Source organism: Antrostomus carolinensis, unplaced genomic scaffold (assembly GCF_000700745.2).
Source record: "Antrostomus carolinensis isolate BGI_N321 unplaced genomic scaffold, ASM70074v2 scaffold19744, whole genome shotgun sequence".
NCBI lineage: Eukaryota > Metazoa > Chordata > Aves > Caprimulgiformes > Caprimulgidae > Antrostomus > Antrostomus carolinensis.
The window spans coordinates 35369-59513 of record NW_010308984.1 but is presented as its reverse complement, the minus strand read 5'-3'; the positions used below and the strand labels follow the sequence as shown (position 1 = coordinate 59513).

General features: G+C 38.7%; 1 protein-coding gene across 2 annotated transcripts in view; it reads left to right on the top strand.

Moving 5' to 3' along the window:
* LOC104523408 (ubiquitin carboxyl-terminal hydrolase 22) overlaps window positions 1-24145 on the top strand; it is a 69047-nt gene that overhangs the window by 15632 nt on the left and 29270 nt on the right. For both annotated transcript variants that reach the window (XM_010165969.1, XM_010165968.2), the window contains one exon: window positions 721-822. In XM_010165969.1, the coding sequence (XP_010164271.1) occupies window positions 721-822 (102 nt within the window). The remainder of the gene's footprint in view (window positions 1-720; window positions 823-24145) is intronic.

The following is a 24145-nucleotide window of genomic DNA, read 5'->3' as shown; positions in this document are numbered from 1 at the left end:
GTTGTGTTTAAACCTACTACTAATTGTGTTTTTAGGTAAAGTTGAGATATGTCAGTAAAGTGAATCTCACATATTAGAACTTGCTGATATCCAGTCCTACATCAGTGGTTATAAGGAGAGGTCATACTCTGTAATGTTATACCCTAAGGCATGTAGTAACTGTTTAGTAGATGGAATTACTAAATTCTGCTGTTCATCTGTAAAGATTTAACCTGTATCTGTCCATTAAGTTGGGTCAGTTTTGATTTATTTAATAATCAAACTTGTCAAAGTTGGGTGATGAGATTTTTTTTGGTTATCCTCTGACTTCTCCTAAAATCATAGGTGGTTCTATCATTTGACCTCCTCTGGGCACAAAGAAATGCATTTTTGAGTAATAGTGTATTTATTCTTGTGCTGGAATTTCTTTTTAACTGAAAGGAGGATTATAATCCAATAATGGAAAACTTATTTGGGCTAGATATTCTTTATAACTAAATAAGTGCTTTTCTTTTAATCTTTAGTTCTTATTTGTTGGAAGATTGGTTAATATTTTTCTGAACAATATTTTTGGGGGGGGGGGGGGGGGGGGAAGAACAAGCCGGGAAGAAATCAGTCTCTTGTAGCTGTACAGAGATTGAATCTAACTTAATGGACAGCATGTTGAAAGTTTTTACTTGAACAGTTTTTTTTAATCCTTTTACTAAACAACTTCCTGAAACTTTCTTTTCCTCTGCTTAGGCATTGGAGAGAAGTATTCAACATGGGAGCCAACCAAACGAGAGTTAGAATTGCTACGGCACAACCCCAAGCGGAGAAAAATAACCACAAACTGCACCATAGGTAAGTTCTACAAATCCTTTCCGAAGCTGATTCTCAGCCACTTGTACGTTCAAAATTCTGTGGTGTTTTTCCATAAATATTTTTACACTGAGGTAATTGTAGTGGATTTCCTTAACTGTTAGGTTGACAAAATAAGTTCATTTCACACTCCTTTTTTCTCGCTGTAGAAGGATATCTGCTCTGTCACTTCAGGTACTGCTGATGATTCATCTGTGTAACAGCTACAAAACAGAACTTTTTTTCCAACAATATGCATTTAAAGACTTGAGCAGAAATCAGTGATGTTATCTCATCTCAGTCTTCATCAGAGGTCCCATGCAGGTGCATGAGGGAAATCCTGTAGTTCAGATGTGTCTTTAACTATAGCAGTCTGTTGGCAAATCTGTTTGTTAACAGACAGAATAACCATAGTGATGATTTTCTGCTTCATGTTCTAAAGCCTAAATGGGGTCTCTTCAATTTCATATCGACTCTGAAAAGATGTAATTTGTTCTCCAGTGTGTGTCAAATAGCAGTTTTGAAATGCATATCGAATGTTTAATGTTTAAAGTTCAGTAGTCTGGAGCAAAGAACTTTCTGAAATGTGGGCGTATCTACGTATAACTGGAGAGTATTTGCGTGTGGGTGATGAAAATTAAGAACACTTTCCAATTTTTTTTCTGCTGTCTAGGTTGGGAGGGGAGTAGGGGGTTAAAACCAGCTTCCTTACAACCTCTACTACAGGTTATTGGTCATTTTCCTGTACTGTTAAATGCACAGTAACAGTTTAATGATGAAGGTACAAGGTTGGAGATGTAGCTGTATGTATGGGAAGTAGGAGACTGATTAAAAAGTTTTTTCCTGATTTTTAAGCTACTTACTGTTCTGTGAGAACGCATCACGCTTTCAGCACACTTGCTTTTGTCAAAATCCATGGAACATAATTGCTAAACCTTTCTAATGTCATGTTTCTAATACAGTAAGTCATATTTAATCCAAAATATGTGTATGTTATTTGGAAAAATGAACTGAGAAGCACAGATTTAATTGTAGTAAGTTGAAAACGTGTCTTGAATGGTAATTTGAAAGAAGGGACCTATGCATTTGCAATAGTGGAACGGGAAAGACAGTTGGCAAAACACCTGGACATTCAAGCAGCCTAGGAAAAGATAACTAGGCAAAGATTGCTTGCATCATGTTCACACTGGGATTATGTGTTTTATGGAACTCCAGTATATTTTGTAAAGACTGTTAAAAATTACTTATGATAATAGAACTGTGCAGGGCAAAAAAAGAAGTTGGCTAATATTCTGAAGGTGAATGTGACCTTTCTGAAGAATGGAAGCACATTTCTCATTTTCCAATTTGAAGGAATGCTATGCCTACTTTTAAAGGATTTTAAATTTTTCAGTCTGTTTAAAAAGAACATGTCTGGTTGCATGAAATCTCATACAACGGTGCATGGGCGGGGGAGCGCTCGTGAAACACAGGGGATAAGGGAAATGACTGATCTCTTTACTTCTGCAGGCATGCTTTTAATAATTTCTCCTACTGAGCCCTGGAGCTGTCTATGTGCTGAGATTTAGAAAGAGAAAAAAAATCAAAGCACCCAAGAGACATAATGCAGTTTTGGGCTACAGTTAAAAGCAAAAGACCTAGCTTTCTTTCACAAAAATACATTGGGGGTTTAGCTGAAGGAAGAAAAAACCTGCCATTGTCCTTGAGCCTTTTCTCTCCATCTAACCTGCTGCTAAATATATATCTGCTTCAGAGTCTTTTTCCCTTCACTTTCCTCACATTGACTTGTCTGTTTGCAGTTTCAGATCAGTGAAGAGCCTATATGCAGGCTGAAATGCTGCTATTATCTGGACATTCCCATTTCTCTCTTTTTCTAATACTCAATTCTTTTGAAATCAAGTTTTCCTCAATCCCATAGCTGATATTAGTGAATCCAGTTTATCTTCTGAGGTAGGTGAATGGCTCAGAGAATAGGCATAATGTCCAGTTTTATTGGTTCTGAAAATGAAGATGATGTTGATAACCATCCGTAATAAGCATTGCACATCTGTTGATCAGTTCTGTTTACAAAAGAGTCTGTTTAAAGCATAACCAGATGCCTTTTACATATAAAATGCTCTCTGCAAAGCTGTTTTAAGAGGAAGGCCGGGGATGTTTGCTGCTTTCTGTCTTACCTTCAGAGATACACTGATATCAGTTGGGAGATGGCATGTTTACCTGCTCTGCAATCACCTTCTGAAATGCTTATTGTGCCAATGCCTGTTTCAGTGTTTGTGCAAGACAAGTGCATTAGTATTATAACTGAAGTAGGTTGGAGTGGGACAACACGCTGAAACCTGGCCTTGAAAGGGTATCTGTAACTTGTATGTGAAGGGCTTGCATGTGATTTTGAGCCCTAATAATAAAATACATTAAATTTTACATTATTCATATATAGAACACATTAAGGTGGTAAAATATGTTTTGTTGTAGTTCCATGTTATATCTATATTATTTGTATGACACTCATTTAGGTGAATGTTTTTCTGTATGGCAGAACCTTCTTTGTACATAAAGGGAGTTTTTCTTATTCCAGATTTGTAGCAATCTCATGATGCTTCTCAAACAGCTGGTTGTGTCTGCTACTTTTTGAGCTGTTTGAACTTTTATACAGCTGCAGGATCCTTTGTCTTTCATTGGCACCATAAATTAAATCTGAAGAATACTCAGTCATGAAATGAATATGTTATAATGGAGGATTGAGCTCATAGTTCGTTAGACAAAATGCTGTGCAAAACCGCTAGCTTCAGCGAAATGAAGTGATAGTTCCACTTACGTGATGATTTGAAATCCATTGAAAAAGGAATTTCGTGTTCACATCCTCAAAAACAATTACAAAAATCCAACAAAGCAACTTAACAAAACCCTATAGATTTTGCTTGATACCCTTTTGAAAGAGTGTGTGTTTCCATCTCAGATATTTTCCTAGTGAGAAGCTAGTGAGAAGATAAAGTAACTTTATAACTTTGCTTGAATCATTATTTTGCCATTGATCAAGTTGCTCTTCAGATGAAAACTTACATTGGGCACTGCTCCAGGCTGTAGAAACTCTGCTGATTCCTGCCTTTTGGGATATAAATGAAGGACTGTTCCCAGTGTTGCACAGAAACATCTTCAGCGTGGCTTGGAACGCACTGTTAACCCACTGGGAACGTTGAGCTACCTACATGCAAGAACCCATGATGCAAAATCCTCACTTAGTGTGGATTTTATGTGGGGTATTTCATATTCTGATGTCCAGACTGACAGAATTGCCTGGCAGATGAAATGTTGATGAAGTTTCTGTATTTCAAGACATTCAAGAAGAGTGTATAGTCTACTTGAACCATAAACATACACTCTTTGGTAGCAATATCAGCTCAAGACATTCTCAGACCTTGTGCCCCAGTTGTTACAGTGTGCTGCCTTTTTCATTGTGCTGGCACAGGTGTTCTCAGGTGAATTAGATCAGGCTGAAGGACTGGCATGTTGCAGAGAAGGCAGAGGGTGAGTGTAAAGTAGAGATTTCCTAAGTTCCTGTATGTGGTTCTCACCAGCAGTACCGAATCATGGTCTAAACTATTCAATTCATAAAGTATTTGTATTCATAGGAATGCTTATTTTTTATTTTGGATTGAAACTGGTGTTTCAAGCATCCTAGAAACACCAAAACTTTTATATGGAAAGTTAGATAAGACTTAACAACTATTTAATTAGATTCTAACAGTGTAAAAGGGAAGTCTGGGGTTTTTTTCCAGTTTCTTGTCTGTGAAGAGGCTGCTCTCAGCAAGTGAGGGGCATGACCAAGCTCCCAAGTTCACAAGCAGATTTTTTATTACGGGGTTGGGCTAGAAGTGACAGTGATACGGTATCTTTCAGGAACTGTTTTCCAAAGCTCATCTTGCTCAGCTATCATTAATACCCCCAGCAGATCAGTTCTCCTGGGTACATGAAGTATTAACTTGGGATCAGCTGGTCTCCGATTAGCATATGAAGTGAATTTGTGGCTAAAGATTGGTATGTTAACAATAGGAAGAATTAGACTCCCAAGGCACATGGATAATTAGCAGGAACCACCTGGGATTCCCATTTGCAGTGTTGCAAAAAGGCAGAGAGGATAGCCTTTAGAGGAGACTGAGCAAATCCTTTTCAAGAAGAATGATGAGGCATGGGGGAGGTGGTAAAAACAATAGCGACATGGGAGTAGCAGGTGGTTTTTGCAGCTGTGCAACACTAAGCAGTGTGATGTGACAAAGAGCAGCATGAGTGCAATAAATATTGCAGCAGAGCTCCTGTGGAAAGGTGGCAAAGGAAGAGGAACAGTGGCCTGGAAAATATTTCTGGTTCTCTAGACAAACTACCAGGAATGTTTCAGCTTCTTTAGAAGTGGCGGTAACTTGAATGTGTTGAAGACTGTATGAGTACGTGGAAGTTTTTTGTGAATGTACCAGCTTTCTGCTGTGCTCTTTCTAGTTGAATGCTACTTAAGGTAGCTCAAATGGAAAAATGAAATGAAAAACGTAGTTTGGTGCAGCACCAAATTTTTAGCTGTAACTTAAATTTAAAAGTTACTGCTTTGTAAGCAGTAATACTTTTATATTTGAAATCATGACCACGTGTGATAGTTTCGCTAAAGACCAGGACACCACACGAAGTGAAACTTGAATATAGAAATGTCTTTGATTCTTATTTTTTTTTAACACTTTTGTGGGATGAAGGAAATGAAAATCTTCTTTAAGACTACTCAGGTGAATGTTTCCTGTGTGACTACTTTTTAAATCTAACTTCATAGTTAGAGTGGTTATCTAGTTGGAAAACTGTTTCCTAGAAGGTTGGATTAGTAACGTAAAAAAATGCTGCCCCTCTATTGAGGAGAACCTTCTGTTCCTGTTTTACCTTGTTATAAGCTCTGACCATTGGACTGAGTTGTGTAATATTTTTCCTAGGTCTAAAATTGATAAGCTTGATAGCAGAAATAAATTTAAAAAACTCCTTTCCTCACAAAGCTCTTGGAGAATTTTAAGAAAAATTAGAGGGGCATGAATCTTTCAAGTTTTCTAAAACTTAAGCTGTGATTTACTTGCTGAGGTCTGTAGAGATTTGCTTGCTGAACACCTTGCTAAACTTTCAGAGTTTACCTCTTTAGCAATATAAAGTACGAAGGTTTCCTCTGCAAAAGACATTTCAAAAAGAAATTCCAGATTTGGTATTTCAGGGGCCTTTTTGTGTATTGATTGTTATCTGAGAGCACATCACCTAGTTTTCCAAAGCTGGAGCCAGAAGGTAATCGCATCACTGCTGTAATGTCACTTAGTGTGGTTTATCTTCACAGCAGCCCTTGATTGAGTTATCTGTGATTTAATTGCTCCTGCCTAAGATTAGGGACAGCCACGTTATCACTGAAGTCCTTGCAGTGTTTACCAGTTTGGAGTCAGCAAACTCTTGTTATAGAAACTTTTGTTAATACAAAAGTCATTTTACCTTCACACTTGAAGATTTAACTAATTAACAGATTTCTTCAGAATGCTTATTTGATCCCACGCGAGTTTCACTGAGGAATGAGAGAGTTTTTCTGCTCTTACTATCTCAATATTTGGTTGAATTTCAGGCCTTCTTTCAGAAATGACGTAAGCTGATGTCTTTCAGTATATGAGTTGTCCTGTTTATGTTTTCATTTCATGTCGTGGTTTTGCAGGGACATGCTTTTAAGAACACTAAGAGAACCAAACTCTAAAAAGCATTTCTGATGAAAGCAGTAAGCCTTTATTATCTTTCCCTCTCCCTTCCCTTCGTGTTGATGCTACGCTTTAAGCAAAAGATATAGCAGTATTCTCTCTAATACCTGCTAAGGGTGAAGATATGTGCTACAGCTGAGGTAGACAGCTTTCTTCTATCAAGGGACATACTATTTTTTTTTCTCTTCACCCTTGTGTCTGCTTCCCCTTAATTCCAGCCACGTGGTCCCACCCTCTCCCGGGCATTCACTCTTGTGCTGTCAAGCTGGTTGCAGAGTCTGTTCAGTTCATTAACTTGGCAGAAAACATTGTGCTTTTTGTTGGTTGTGGTTTTGTAAGAGCACGTTCTCCTGTGTTACCACACTCAACAGCTTGACAAAGGTTCTGACACCTGCACAAAGCCGGCGTGAGGAGAGGACGGCGCAGGAACGGGATGCGTGGCTGGGAGTAAGGGGGACAGCAAGCCACGCTGCCTCCGAGCTGTAGTTTCATTCATCTACAGTAAAGCCAGCAGAGATTTACTGGCTACTTTTAAATCGTCACCTTAGTAAGACTTGAAATTAAATGAAGCCAAGAAGTCAATTTTCAACAGAAAACAGACTTTCCAGGCCTTTTAAGACAGTATGTGCAGAAGACAAATTCTTTGAGAAGCTGGCATTGGTGATAATGTGACCTATATTGTTGCATATTTAGCTTAATATTTTTTAAAGTAAGTATTACATAATTATGTGAATTCATTATTTTCTTCTAAGATTCTAAAATCAGTCCGTTATCTGGTATTTATCAATTTACTTCATTTTTAAAATCAATCAGTAGTAAGGCTGAAATCTAAATGACCTCTTTGGTTTATGCCATTTCCTGTTCCTGCTGTAGTGTATAGTGTGTATATATATCACCTCAAAGTTTATAGCTCTTCCTTTACAGTCTTTATACACAGTCCCCCCTCCTCAAGAGAAAAAAAAACTTCTTTGGAAGTAACTAATATCAAATGTTTGCCTGTCTTTTGCTTGATGATTGAAGAATAGTTGAAACTTGCAGGGTGTGTTTTTCAGCTTGTAAAGAAGAAACTGATTCTCTTTACAAAGAACATTTTTCCCCAAGGGTTTAGTCCTGCTTTCAAGTTAAAATACTGTAACAAGTGAAGTCTGAACCAGTTAACATCTTTTCACCAGGCAGTGTCAGGCAATAGTAGTGGAATAGCATGGAAAATAAAATTATATATTAAAGGAAGTCATGGCTAGTTTGGACCCTTGTTAGGTCTCATAGTATTTTTCAGTTTATCTTCTTGCAGTAGTGTGTGGATTGTGGAAGAAACCACCAGACCTAACTTTTATTGATCAGGAGTATTCTTGGCAACTCTTAGAAATACGATACTTTTAGGGTTTTGGGGGGTTTTTTTGGGTTGTTTAGTTGGTGGGTTTTTTTTGGGGGGTGGGCAATATCTGTCTACAGAATAAATCCTGTGCCTTTGTTTTGTTTCCAGTCAAAATTAACAACATGTCAAAAACAATTTTGAGAAGTTACCTTGGAGCTTGAGCTTGGTGGTAGGTTGGCATTGGAGGCAGCTTTTGCAGTGATGTGCTAAATGTATTCTGGAGGAAATTTTCAGGTTCAGGGGTCTGCTTGAAGGTTTTAATTTGCATGGCTTTATGTGGGAGCAGTTTAGTTTAAAACAGAAGAGAAGGCTGAGTAGAACTTTTGGGTATATTTGCTCTCTGAGGAGTAGTAGGTTTTCATACAGATTTTAGGATTCTTTAAAGAATATATAAAAAACTGAATGCTTTGACTTTTTTTTCCTTCCCTGTAAAGCTTGTTTTGCATGTTTTATTAGTGAGGAAATAAGAGCAGAGAGAGGCACCAATGGATGGCCACGTGTGTAGCTTCAATAATATAAAATATTGCAGATGCAGAAATGTTGACATAAGCATCAAAGTTTATAGAGCCAGAATTCTAATCTCCAGGGAAGTTTACCTCAAATACAACCCCTGCAGACTGTGTGAAGTTAAAACTACTTGTATTGTGAAATAAGCAGATTGCAGTTGGGGTTGAATTTTTTCTGTTATCCTGTCTTGGAAAATTGCCATTTGTATTACTTGCATAGAAAATACTTTAATTTTGTAACTCTAGGTGGCTCTTGGGGATTTGAGACAAAGGAAGATACACTGTGTGTGTTCACAATGTGAAATTCCTTAGGAGACAGGGTTCTTAATCCAGGGCTTGGATCATGTTCCAAACTTCTAACTCAAACCTGATTTTCTTCCTCTGGACTTGTAAAAAGTGGATCTATGATTGTTGCTGATCCATACACTCTCTCTTTCTAATAGTAGTTAACTTTTTTCCTATGCTGTGCTTTTTTCACTAAGTCATTATATAACTTCAATATGTAGTCAAAACATTAGGCTTTTAACATGAAAAATGCAGTAAATGTTAGTCATTTGTCATCATCTGCTTGAACAGGTTTTTATGGGAATAGGAGATTTTTTTATCAAGAAAAACCCAACAGCAGTATATAGCCAGAGTTTCATTCTGCCCCTCTGAGCAAGATACCTCTATTTAGATAAAGTATTTTTTGTTTGTCTGATTAAAATTAAAGAAAATTTATCAGGGTGTTTCTTTAAAGTAGTGTTTAACTGACTTTAAAAAAAAAAAAATCAAAACAATGGATGCTTACAGAAAAATGGATATGCTAAAAGTGCTTGTCTTTCTGTGTCTGTTAGAACAAACAGCCCTTACCCTTCGACAGCAAACCCTGAGGTCAGCAGGTATGTCTCCTGTTTTCTTGACCACGCCATGCCAAGCTACAGACTGTTACTTTTTTTGTCAATATCACAGAGTGATCCTCTAAAAACCACAAGCCTGTCTTGAAATGGAGGGTATATTTTCACTGTATGGTGGTGCAGTCAATGAAAAACTACTTTCATAGTCTCCAAATCAAGTGCCAGGTAAGGAAGTTCAGAATTAGCCCATGTAGCTACACTGATCACAGTCTTAACATGTCCCTGTTGTCTTGTCATGGGCAGAGATGCACCCTTAGCATGAGAAGGTTCTTTTTCTTACTACTAAAAAACCCAATGCAAACCAAAGAAACAAACTCTAGATTTACCACTGTGTTTTAACCTGATTAACTCTGTCGTTACAGAGAGCATGGCATTTTCAACAAGGCCAGTAATCTCCATCTCAGTTTTGGTTTTTTGTGGATCACTTTTGGATTCTATTTACTCTGACCTTCCATTCTGCTCTTTAGAGTTGGGCTTTGTGTGGACAGAAGGTAGATACAGTATATACTGAAACTAGGAATATGCATAAACAGCATGTGGCATGGTTTCTGTGTTGTGGATTGTTGGACTAGCTCTGTGCCAGTTCATCAACAATAATTTGTGCATATTAATATATTTGGATGCATTTAATTTCACTGGCAGTTAGCCTACTCCTTCAGTTATTAATTTGTGAAATCTGTTTTGAGGAAGGGTAAAAACTTGTAGGCAGCATATGGTGTGATATTGGGGGGAAAGGACGGCTGCGGGTGTGAATTTTATTTTGTCAGTTTAGTGGGAGTACCTCTTGTTCTTTGAAGCTGCCATCTGCGCAGGATTCTCACTGCAAGTCTTACGCTTCTGTGCAAATCATGCAAGAGCTCACTGAGCTTTTAAGTTTGGCTGCTTTTGGGGGAGGGCAAAGAGAATATTTTATTCTGTGCCACCTTTTGAAGTATTTTATTGTGTATAAAGGTTTTGGTTTTTTTTTTCTTTGCCATCAAGTTGCCATATGAAACTACCTTGAAAGGTCTACAACTTAACTAGCTTGCAAAGGCTCGTTGTCATAATGCTCCGTATCGATCGTTCAGTCGTTCTGACAAACACAGTTCCTGTTCTTTGCCTGCTACTGTTCTTTTTTGATGTTGGGTGTCTTCTGTCTGTTCTCCTTGACCTTCCTGCAATTATCAGATGAATCATTATTTTCATGCTCTGATTTGTAGGACTTTAATGTCTTGATCTTTGTTTTGTAGGGTGTGTGAGACAGGGCAGCTCCTATTTCTGTGGTGTGGTTGCTTTAGGAGCTTCTCCGTGCCTTTATTCAACTTTAAATTCATTCAGCTCTGTATATCTGAGCGTATGATGAGCACCACAGATGCAAGGGGCTTGGCTTCATTGCTGAACTAAGGCATTTTCTGCAATGCATATACCTACGTGCAGCATTTCATGTCATGTTTCTGTTCTGCAGAAATAGGTGCCAGTTTGTTTCTCTGGCTCTTGATGTGACGTGTGTTTGGAATTCATCGTGGTTCATCTTTCTCCTCCAGCCAATCTTCAAGTCTTACAGGGATCAGATAATCAAACCTATTACTAAGTATCGAAACATGATGTGATTATTTCCAGTGCCTTATATGAAAGATGTTTTCTTCTATTGTGTGTTCTGAAAATTTGAGATCCAGATTGTATGTATGCATTCCCCAATGTGTTCACTCACTACTAAGATCCTGACAGAGATTGGATCAGGTTGAAGCACAGCAGACAAAATTTGTTCAGTTGATCTTGATATGCCAAGATAGGCATTCAGAGAAGTTTGGTACAATTTCTACTGCAGAACTTAATGTCTTCTTCAGTCTTCCTCATTTCAGCCAAAAGGATCAAATAGAGGGAAATGATTGCCATGGATGATTGCATGCTGTATAGCTTTCTGTTTTTGAGAACATGATGCATTGGTTTATTCTTGAGACACCTGAGAGAGAAAAACAATTTTTTGATGCAGATGGTCAGTAAAAATGCTGAAGATTTAAAAAAAAAAAAAAAGGGTATATAAAACCTGTCATTTTCCATATTTTTGAAGTAAAAAACAGAAAGTGCTTTATTTGCAGAGTGCTCACAGGTCTTCTTCCTGCTAGGTGACTTACCAAAAGGTTAAAAACTAATCTTGTGTATTGCAGAGATCCTTGGCTTTAGCTCCCCTTCCCCTCCCACCCCACATTTATTTTAAACTTAAGCTTGACTATGGGAGACAGTAAATTCATATAAATGCTTATTACATTTATAAATATTTTTAAATCAGTTTTTAGGTGTGGATTTAACTGTCACCTTAATTTATGACAAGGCATTTCCCTGTTTTGGGGTTTGTTTGTTTGTTTTTAATTCAGGTTATTCTTTGCACTTACAATACAAGGCATCCATTGCATTAACAGGAAGAACAATTCAACTTCACACCTGGCCAGGAGAAATATTTTTTTTATCCTACCTAGATGAAAACCCAACCGTTGTGGACTTGTCATATGAAATTTTGTGTGGTTATATCAGAATTTTTGTCATGCTCTGCAGCTACAAGATGGCAAAATACTCTAAAGGGAAGTATTTTTAGTTGTATTCTGATCTGTTCCTTCTTACTATAACTGTGATCAATTTGGGGACACATTGGCTAGATTTGGCCCACGGAAGACTTCTGTCTAGCTTATCTTTTTCCCTTTGTGGGGAAGTGTATGGGGAAATAAAATGGTTCATGCCATACCCACTCAGGTGCACAGAAGTTCCTAGTGGAGAAAACCAGCGATACCGTGGTGTCTTGGACAAGTTGTCTCCTCCCTCATTTTAGGAGCTTTTGTAAAGCTATTGCTATTTGAAATATTAAAAAATTATTCTAATTCAGAAGCTCTTAATACTACTAGTAGAGGAGCTTATCTGTAGATTTCATTGTGTATCTTCCATATTAATGTTATTTAATTTATTTAATGAGATGATGCTAGAACACTTCGGAATCAAGTATATCGGGGACATTGCAGGATCTCATCACTGGAGAGTTTTAAGAACAATTCAGGGAAACATTTGTCAGGAATAACGTAGGGAGTGTTAATTCTGTTTTGAGGTTGAGAGCTAGACCAGGTGACTTCTCAAGATGTTCTACAGCTATGTTTCCTGTGATTTTAGTGGAAGATTTAATGCACTTTTCAGTGGTTTGGTCAAAACCACTCACTTTGTTTTATTTTGGAAGCATGTTTCTTAATTTAAATTTGTGGGGAAAAAATAACCTGCAGTCCCCTTGGCTTGCTTGAAACTGTTTACGCAGGCTATATGAAAAATTAACCTTAAGAGGTTTGTTTGTTTGTATTGCCAGATATTTTAGGAATGCTGACTCATTTTACCAGGCCGAGGGTGTGTACACATGAACCAATTACCATCAAATCAGAAGGATGAGAACTTAAAGGACATCAAATACTCCTGCCTTGTCTGTGTGCTTGGTTTTAACCCAAGCATACAGTTCCTGCAAAGTAAATAACAGGCTGTAACCTCACAGCCTGGCTTACTGTGCCCACACTGTTAAAAGAGATCACTTGCCTTGTTTGAAGTGCTTTAAGCTTGGAGAAACAGAAATAAAAATAAGTGTAAGTGGTCAGTACTCTTCTGGAGCGTGAGGCACACAGTGCTTACACAGCACTGAACTCACAAAGTGTCTACGGGTCAATGAAATCGTAGGGAGTGCGTCCTGAGGTAGAGAATGGAGACTCCTCTGGGCTGTGAAATGGTTGGTGCTTTGGCATCGTTAGTTTGTGAATTGGTTCAAAGATGTACACGTATTGTAAGTGTAGTATAGAGGATGCTTTCTGTGCTTTTCTGGCACACTCTACACTCTGGAATCATTCCATGACCATCCCTGGAGGTGTTTAAAAGGTGGCTAGATAGGGTGCTTGGAGATATGGTTTAGTAGTGGACAGGTATGGTTGGACTCAGTGATCTCAGAGGTCTTTTCCAACCAGGAGATTCTATGATTCTATGACTTGGGGGTTTTGCTTCATCTGTGCAATAATAATATAAAATCCCACACTTTGTGTTTGATCATACTCTTGGTAACTTGTTTGATCTGTTTGCTCTAAGGATGTGACTTGCCCTTAGGTTCTTCCAGCAATGCATGTCCAAATGGCATGTGTGGAAAGGCTGATCTGTTGCTCAGTGGAAGAATCTATAGTAAAGCCTTCTTTGGTAATCATTGCTTTGAGATGTGCAGTTTTCTCCCAAATCTGGCAAAGTTAAGGGTAATATTTCTTGAATCTCATCTCCATTTGTTGCTGATTATTTCTATATCATTACTAGAAATTCTTTATTTACACAAGCTATGCTGAGCCGTTAGTCCAGTGTTGTTTAAAGGTTGGGTGATTACTTTTAATTGAAAGTACAGCATGATACAGGGACACTGCAGAGCTTATCCAGAACTGATACGTAGCACTGTCAATAGCTGCAAACTTAATTTCTTCTTGACACACACTAGCAGGTATGACACAAAGGAAATGAACTGGAATACCAGATCCAGGCGGTCTCTGTGCATTAACCAGTGACTTTTTTTGCATTGAATGAATGACGCGTTGAGCCACAAATGCAACACCTCATACACAGAATAGCTGTGTAGTCTAAAAATGACACTGAGGATAGTTAGCAGCCCTGATTCCAGCAGTAGCTGTTACCTGAGTGGCAGCAGGGCAGTTAATGTTGGCTTCCAGAGCTGTGTGATAGGAACAGGGATACAGGCATTAGGGCTGTGGCTGTTTTGCTACCCAGCCTGTGTTAGATAACTGCCTGGAAGGTTGTTACAGCAGAGGGGATAGGTGGGCTGGCTGTCTTGGAGAGACCAACAGTTCCTGCATCCCTCCCTCCTTCAGGCACTGACCTTTTGTCCTGACCCCCCATGAGCTGTGTGAACCTGCTCAAAGGGGTCAAAGACTCATCACTGTTTGCAAGTGATGAGTTCATCCCCTCAAGGTGAGACTACTTTCTGTCAGACGGGCAAGGTGAACCATTTCACTGTGAAGTCAAGCAGGTGCCAGCTCGGTGCAAGGGGAACATCCCTTTTGGCATCAGTGAGCTGTTAGATGGGCTTAGCTGTGATGTCAAAATGCCCTCACCTTCCCCCTCCCTGTTAGAGCTTGTTCCCGTGTTTTGCATCAGGCTGTAACATTAATCTGGATGTGTGAACAGTCATGGGATGAAAAAGTGGAGGGTCAATGTACTGGGCCATTCCTGATGGCTGATAGAGCTGCTTTTGGAACTACTCCAACAACTGGGAGTCCCAGACTCCCTTGTTGCAATGTTTTCTAACTGTGAGACAATTATTTTTAATATCTAATTAAATTTCACTTCTTGGGAGCTCAGTCTTTTTTTTTATTATAGCTTTGGTAGGCCACAAGAGTTAATTACAGTACTCTTTGCAGTGGCCTGTAATGTACTTGAAAATTGTCAGCTTGGCTGTTCCTCCATCAGCACTATCTTTTTTTAATTAATTGACTAAACCAGTGGGTTCTTCAGTTGTTTCTCCAGTCTCAAATATTAATTTCATGCCAACTTTCACTCATGTTCTTGACTTCTCCCTGGTTTGCATAGATCTCTTGTAAGATGGGTTCTCAATTCCAGGTATCACCCAGCTGAGGTTTTCCTGTCACTGGGGCAGAATAATCACCTCCCAGACCTTCTCATATTCCTGTTAAGTTTCAAAATGCTGTTTGTCTCAGGACTACAGCACAGTATTAAGTCATTTAGGTTGAGTTGCTGTGACCATTGCTCCTTATTTTGTGTTTGTCCACTTAATTTTTCTTATTTCCTACTTTACAATTGTTTTTATTGAATTTAATTGATTTTAGATAGTTACTCCCATTTAACAAGTTGCTCTTAAATTATTGTTCTGTCTTCCAGTTACCTTTGCAATGTCTTGATGTAGTTTGTCCCTTCTGTAAGTGTATATTATGTGATGTCACTGAAGCTATTGAATAAAAATAATGAATGCGATCAATTCTTTGTTAACTAAGAGGGATGGGGACAGACTCAGTGCTGGAAAAACATTATTGTTGTCTCAATCCACATCAAGTCAATGCAAATTCAGCTTTGGCTGAGAGCAGCATGAATGTGCGTGGTGTCCACGTGAGTCTGTAAACAGTATGAACACGTTCCCATGGTGCTGTGCCCAAGGTAATGATCCTTCCAAGAAGAACTGGGGAATGCAGCGCAGAGACACTCAATCCAGTTGCATAAAGAACATAACCGCGTTTACTTGGTCTGGAGTACTTAATTGTGCCTGTAGAGAACCAGGGCTGTTGTTTTTCTCTTGTGGTGTTGGATTAGTTAGATCCTTCAAGAAGGACAGGGAACTGCTGGAGAGAGTCCAGCACAGAGCCACCAAGATGATGAAGGGAGTGGAGCATCTCCCTGCTGAGGAAAGGCTGAGGGAGCTGGGGCTCTTTAGCTTGGAGAAGAGGAGACTGAGGGGAGACCTCATTAATGTTTATAAATATGTTAAGGGCGAATGTCAGGAGGATGGAGCCAGGCTCTTCTCAGTGATGCCCAATGGTAGGACAAGGGGAAATGGGTGCGAGCTGGAACACAGGAGGTTCTGCTTCAACTTGAGAAGAAACTTCTTTCCAGTGAGGGTGACAGAGCCCTGGGACAGGCTGCCCAGGGAGGGGGTGGAGTCTCCTTCTCTGGAGACATTCCAGACCCGCCTGGACGCCTTCCTGTGTGATCTCATTTAGGTTCCTGCTCTGGCAGGGGGGTTGGGCTGGATGATCTTCCGAGGTCCCTTCCAGTCCCTAATATTCTGTGATTCTGTGATCATCTTCATAGACATACTAGAAAATATGTTAATCTCTACTGTTGAACAGATGGTACAGACATCACCGGGCATATATCCTGTCAATTTAATGCAGGTAGGTTGTTACCTGTTGGTAACTCTTGTGGGTTTTTTGGGATATTTTAAGGGAGAAAAAGAGTAAAAACTTGAGTTTTGAATGGCAGTCCTAACACAACGTAAAAAAGGCTAAATCTGGAAAGCCCTCTGTGAATGTTGAGGTCATTCCAGAACTGCCCAGTTGCACACAGATTTGCCAGAAATTACCGAAAAAAGACTTCAAGTTGTCATGTGAACCTGAATGAAGTCCTTGAGCATTTAAGTGAGTACATGCATTAAGTGTTGCATTTAAGTCGTAACACTTAACGTGAGATTTTTCTGACAGATATCAGAACTGGGAAATACAGACTGACATGTTGTTTTGGGTTTTTTTGAACCACTTGGTAATCTGAAAGGTGGAGAATTGTCTCTCTTTTCTAAAAGCAAAACTGCTCTTGGCCAGTAATTAGTAACTTAAGAAAAGTAAGTAAATGGCAAAGCATCTAGTTAAGGTCCCAACTTGCATTCAGTGCATGGGATATATTTCTGGGGTTTTTTTGAGTTGTCAGTTACTCAGCTATAGAACCAATTGTGTTGGTTAATTCCTTTAAATGGACTGACCAGCACAACTTTACTCAGAGGCAGAGATGGGTTAATAGGTAAATAGATCAGTAACGAGGATTAATTCCACTTCCTCTGTGCAGCACTGACATACTGAAACTGAGAACTTTCTGGGTTGGGGTGATTCATCCATCTAAATAGTCTTTGTCTTCTGGGGCGGGTGATACATACAAGGAGGAATACTCACTATATTCTGTTTTCTTTCAGCAGTTAATGATTTTGCTGTATGTGTGTCATTCATGGCATGTACTTTTTTCCTCTGATGTACCCTCTTTTGTAGCTGGACTCAACTGGAATTGAGGATTTTCAAATGGAAGCAAACTGAGGGACAGTTTTCCTTTTGTACACATAAGCAAACTTTTTTCTATTGAGCAATCTGTTTTTTCAGTACTAATGGAAAAAAATACTGTGATCCAGAATCCTTTTGCCAGAAATTGGAAAGTTAAAGATGGCTTTTCATTTAGAATGCAAATATTTATTTTCACTAAGAATTTTTTTCTTTTTTTTTTTTTCCCCTTCCAGAAAGCCTTTGCTGATATAATTGCCTCTTTGTCTGTGTAGGGGTGGGTAAGCTTGTAGTTTATGGTGCAATGCATAATGCAGTGTATCTAAAATAATCCTACAATTTATTTTCTCTTTATTAACAGGAGTTGTTCTTCGTAGTTTTCTGCTGACTGGTTCTGTTTTCAGTGTCTTCTATATTTTAAATTAGTTTTATTATGCACCTTGGTTCTTATGTTAAGAGTTTTCCAGAAGGGGTGAGTGGGGGGAAAAACATACCAACATTAGGTCAGTATGTCTAAAAAAACCCCAACAACAAACAAAAACAAACAAACAAACCATCCCCCACCTCATTTTTCTTGTGTGTTTGGATAGGGTAAGTGTGGGAATAAATACAGATAATTCTGTCCTAGTCCCAGTACTCTACAGAATGGACTTAACTTATGGTTGCACCAGCATATATATGTGATATTTAATAGGTATTTTTAGTTAATGGAATAATATAATATAGAAAATATTTATATTAATATATAGAATATAACATATATAGAAAACTTGAAAACGTATCACAGATCTCTTAAGTATTTCTTAAATACTGCTCTAGAACTTTCTTCTGACTTGAGATTTAAAAGTCAGGTAGAAGCAGAGGAGTGAGTGAAGTTCTTCTCCAGGTTGTGCTCCTTGGTGATTGAATAGCTTGAGGGGGCTGAGAGAGCAGGTGGGTGGTGGTAGTGGTATAGCTCAAGAAAGGTGGTTTGTTTCAGAAGGGATTTGCAAGGATTCCAAATGAGCAATGACTAACCTGGCAACCTTGAATAACTGGAGAAAAAGAGCCAAGTCAGAAAAACAGACACAGGGGAACTTCAGCACATTTTTACCTAGTTCAGCAGTAACCCAAAGAGGAAAGATGATTGCCTTGAGTGTTCATCTTAATTTCTTTGATCTGTCATGTAATCCTTTGCTTACGGTGTCTGGAAAAAATACTCTGTTTAAAAAAGATTTGCTAATTAACCCATGTGAATCAGTGAATCTGTTTGGAGAGCACTTACTCAAGCAGTTGCCCCAACTCATCTGCTGGGGATCCCTGAGTACCAAGGAAAAGGGCAGTAATAAGCTGTTTAGTTTGTAACCTCCTTATGCTGATCAGCTGCAGGACAGAGCAGGATGCATGTGGTGAGAAGGAGCCTGTGGTGACTTGGGAAAGCAGTTTGAGTGGGAAGTTGAGGTGATAAGGCTGCAAGATGAGAGAGGATCAGGACAAGGAGGAGATGCAATGGCACAAAGCCTGGAGCTGCAGCTGTAGTGTCCCTGATGTTGCTGCTCAGCATTGCTCAAGGGCTTGGTCTCATCATCTTTGTGGTGTTCTTTATTGTTACTGGGTTTGCTCTTGTTACGGGAGCTCGTAGAACATTTTTGTTTGTTCGTTATTTTTATGTATCTGGATCTAGCCACATCTTTTTCATTCATTTAACTGAATTGTTTTAGTCTGGTTTTCCAAAGCTACATATCCATTTTCCCTTCCCTAGTACCTTTTCTGTTTAGTGAGGATTTTTTCTGTAGCTTGATGATTATATAAAACTGAGAAAGGTTCACTGTAGGGGTGCACAGTGTTTTCAAACTTAGCCTCTTGCAAATACCTATCATCTTGCTTACAACTCAGCAGTTTATAACCACTCAGCACTTTGAGCAGTTCATGTTATTTTAGCATGATGCATTTTCTTTGTCAAAGTTTCTTCTGCACTTTCTATCTCTTAAATTTTTACCCCTTTTGGAAATCCTTTTGGATTGACAGAATAGTTTTGCTGTTGCGTTGGGTTTTCTTGAACATAAGCTATGTTAACCAGCACTGCAGTAGCTTACTTCTATTATAGGTGTTTGGTAGGCCTGCTATTAACTGGTTTTTGTTTTTTTGGGGGGGTTTTGAATTTTTTTGGGTGGAGGGGGGTCAGAAGTATATAATTTTAAAAAACTAAGCAAACAAACAAAAAACCAAACAAAAAAACACACACACAAAAAACCAACCCAAACTTAACATCTGACAAAGATGACTATTGACTCACTGAAGGAACTCCGTTCAGGGTTTAATGTCTGTCTGTTGAAGTGTTCTCTCACCAGTGGTAAGACTGCAAGTCCACCTGTGACTGCCTGAGTTGAAAGTTTTCCTGCATCGCTGTTGCTGACTGTATGATCTTAGACCTGAGGCCATGAGAAACCACCTTCATTCCACCCGAACAGCAAATGGCATGCAAGTGTGTAATTTGCCACGAAATCATTGCTCTGTGGGTACAGCCCTTAACTTGCTTCTAGGCAGAACATATTCCTTTCAGGATTCTTTTTAGTAGGTTTTGACCGTACTCTGAATTTTATAGACGTTTCAAAGTTTGTACTTGCAGAACTTCTTCGCTTAAATTCTTTTCACGAACTCACTGCATCTCCTTGAAGTGGTACTACTGATGTGGCCTAAAACCCAACAGAATATTGCGTGGGCATTTTTATTAACTCTTGAAATACATGTGAAAGGAGGTGGAGAAATCCCCAAACGTTTCATACACTTCTATTCTGTATATGCTCCTCTATCACCTCTTGCTTGCTGCAGGCTTCCTCCGGGCAAAGCTTTACAGCATAGTCACTGACCGGTGTTTCAGTTCAGCCATGGCCCAGCTCACATAAATGTTTCCCATCCTTCTGTGTTCTTATCAAAGCAATTTGGGGTCTGTGTTATTTTTTTAAATATTTTTAAATATTTTTTTTGCAGTATATGAAAACCAACCAAACAAAACCCCTGTTTTCTGTCTTGATGCCTTTCTGCAATATAAAGAAGGCATAATACCTAAATACTGTGGCTTGTTACCAAAGGAATAAATTCATGCTTTTGCTTTGTATTTTAGAAGTGGTGGAAAAAGTAGAAGACATGGTTAGCAGAATTCAGGTGAATTTTGAGATAACTTGTGAAAATTTTATGTCAAAATTTTCCTATTAAGATATGAACTTAATGTGGTCAGACTGTTTGCTTGTGCCCTCTAGGAATGAACAAAGGAAAATAAATTAATTCCTTACAGATTCTAAAGCGAAGCTATAAAAATGTTTGCATTTAAAGAATACAGTTTATACCTCTTTGGAAACTCTGGTTGTGCTCAGACACCTTTTCTTTTGTTTTCTACTCCCCGATTATTTTTTCTTTTATACTAGATAGCACGCTGTGTGTTTGCTGGAGGTAGAGACGTTGAATTTAGTTAGTTTTTAAGATCACATAATTGAAATTTTTTCATTTAACTTGTTTACAGCAAAAGTTTATGAAGCTTTTTCTTAAACTTTAAAAAATAATTTAATACATGAGTGTGTCATCGTTTGGAGGGTTTTTTTGTAAAAAATGTTCTGTAAAAACCTCTGAAAAAAACTCTTCTAATACATTTGACTCTATTCCTGCCTCTGCAGTTACCTGGGGGTTTCATGTAGCCACTGAGAAAGGATGTTTCAGCTGAAGTGGTGTGGAATAAACTCACCAAAACTGCGTGGTTATTTTTTTTAATAACTCACATGATCACTGGTGTTAGTGTCATGCATTTTCCTGTGTAGACTTGTAATTCACATCTGTGTACTGAAATTGATATTTTTAAAATATGCTGCTTTCTGAAATGGGTATTTTAAAATTATTATTTCAAAAGTTATTATTTTTTGAGAATAATTAGTGTCACTAATCCCATTAGCAAAACTATCCTGCTTCTGGCTGCACGTGAAACAGTAGTGTATGGGCCTGGCTGGGGTCAGTGTTTCTACGTTCTATTAATGTGTAGTGTGATCTGCACCTGAATCTGCACCTTCAGAGCTGAGAGAGGACTTGGGTTTAGTTTTAGGTGCTAAGAAGTAGAGCAGTTCTCCTTTGAAACACATTTTCAGAAAGATGCTTTTATATGATGTTGCAGTTCCTGTTGTATGAACGTAGGATGAAAACCCCAAATTGTTCTAGAAATCTATATTGCTGTACTACACTGTTTGTTTCCAAGGGTTGCGTTGAACTCTCTTTAAATATTTCAGTGAGCACTTCCTCAGCTTGCACTGACTACTGATACTGTCTCATGGAGCTTCAGGGAAATATCAGCACCAGATGGGGCACTAGGAGGGATGGAGGTAGGGGACAAAAAATTGCACTGTAGTCTTGTCAACCTTTGTTTAATGTGAAGAGGATCTCAAGCTGGCTATGCTTTAGTGCATCTGAATGATTTCCCAATTGTCTCACAAAGTTGCATTATAGAGTGACCTGTGGTCTTGCTTCCAGAATTTTCATTCAAATAAATCACAGGTTTGTGGAGTAATATTTGTTCAGACTGGTTTGTCTGATCTCTTTGCTATCCCAGCACAAAGCCCAGGTTTAGAGGCAAACAGAGCCTTTTCCAGGAGACCAAGCTAGGCACCTGGTTGGTCTTTCTGTATCTTGCATTCATGTGCGTTGCTCTCATTTCCTCACTTCCCCATCTTTAATAGCTGTACAGTTGCATTTCACAGAGAAGTGGAATTTCCTTATCTTCCTTTGGTTTTTTCATCTCGCCTGCGTGGGTGGACTTGCAGAGCCAGTGTTCTAGATCTCCCTGCATCACAACAACCCTTGTTGCCCAGTACTGCAGATCTATTACTTTGAACATTTGAAAAAACAAAACCTGTTACTGGAAGAAGATTGAACAACTGAAGCTGACCAAGGTAAGCCAGCTGCTTAGAACCTAGTTTTCAGACAAAATGTAAAAAGAATTTCCTAGATGGGATTACCTGTGCTCAAGGCATTGCAGAAGTAGATTTCTTGCTTCTTTGCTTCTGCCCTGCCTGTCCAGCATGTGACAGAATGAGTAGTGGTTGTACACCATGAATGTTGATTAAAGAGTATTTTCTTTTTTATGATTATAATATATATGACAGTTTTGTCTTGACAGCAATATTAGTTTATTCCAATATTTACGTTTACATCAGCAAGTAAAACTATGCTTTTCTGCTAACTACACTTGCCACAAGAGCACACATCTATGTATAGAATATATTAAGTATCTCACTGGTTGCTCTTGCTCATTTCAGAAACTGTTCATAAGAAATAGAGAAAAAGATAACACCATGAAGCCCAGCACAAGTTTGCAAAGTACTACAACTTTATTACTAGAGGTTGGATCCTGTGGGCTGTCTAAGGATTGCCAACTCCTCCGTACAGATACGGTCCACTGATTAGATGTTAGTGGAGACAACTAGCAATTAGATGCTAGCCAAAGTGGACTGCTGCATTTGAGGTTTTGGCACATTATTTTTCTGTTAATTTATGACCCACATATTGCAATGCTTAACTACTCCAGTTATTGCCAGGCTTTGTTAATGGGGAGGGAATAGGTGTGGCAGACTCTAGTCTTTTACATTCTTAATATTTAATTGATCAGAATACTTTACAGGTTTTAATTTTGAGCTATTTTTCTTTACAACAATGCTCATTTTTCCCATAAAAGTTAAGCATAAGAGGATGTTGTTCAGAGTTCTGTCAGCTCTTTAGTTTATGTACATCAAATTTTGATGCTTTCCAGTATGCTGCAGTTAGTTACCCCGTATCTTAGCTGTAGTGCATTGCATCATACCTGGTTCATTTCAAACGTCAGTTTAAGAGACAGTATAGCAGCTGCAGTCATTGCTCCCCACAGGATAAGACTGATGTATGTTTCTTTACATTTTTCCCTTTTCAGCCAAGTAAGTTCTCATGTTTTGCTACATACGCTATTTTCTGATTTTTATTAGGCTTTGGAGTATTCACATTTCAGCCTTGTCTGTTTTGCAGGTTACTTTGTCTCGGATCATTCAAGTGAAGTCAAGCACTTCATTTAGACTCATGAAAAACTGACACCGAAAGACCAAGCAAGTAGAGCAAACCAAGAGAGCTTCTGAGTTTGACGCCTGTAACTAGTCTTCTGGTGGCAGCTTTGAGGAAGATTTGATTCTTGTGGTCACAGGGAAAGAAGGTCCAGCCACAGGCATGTAATAAATGATGCTTAATAAATGATTCCAAAAAGCTGCCTTTATGTGTTTGCTTTTACTTGGGATTGCTCAATTAGACATCGAAAAGAAAAGCACTAGGCTGAGTCTCTAGATGGATGACTGGTTTTCCACTGGTCTTTTGCACTGTGCAGGCTGACTGAATTCTGGGGCTGACCGGAGGAACTGAGTTTTACAGGGAGAAATAGGGAGAGATTCTTCTGCTTCTCAAAATATCCTGGTGCATCTCAGGCATGTGCAGGGAGCCTTACAGGCTTCTGTTTGTACAGTCTGTGATTTAACTAAAACCAGGTTAAATTTTAAATGGAAAAATACAGGGGGAGAGGTAGGTGAGAGGTACTGACCAAATATCATTCTATGATAAATATTTCTCCACTTGCACAGCATGAACACTTTTCTGTTGTGACATTGTTTGCAGAGACATGGAGACTGGGGATTGAAATAGGATTGTGTACAAAGTCGAAGCATCACACCGTATTTCGAGCTGCTACAACAAATTAACTATTTAACATTTTGCTAATGTTGTGCATACACTTGTTACCTCCCAGCATGAAAATCAAGCAAACAACTGCAATAAGCTTTCAGCCCAGTAGAAGTTAATATAATATAATGGGAAACTTTGTCCTGCACTTTGAGTAACCAGAAGCTATAAGAAGCTGTAGGAAGGAGGACGGTGTTGCGTTAGATACAAGAACAAAAAATTTAAGAGGGCTCTGTGTCCATCGCCTACAGCTCAGTCTGCAGTTCAAGCTGATGTAGTGCCGTTTCTCTCTGGTAACGTAGCAACTGGACCACACCTCCTCCTG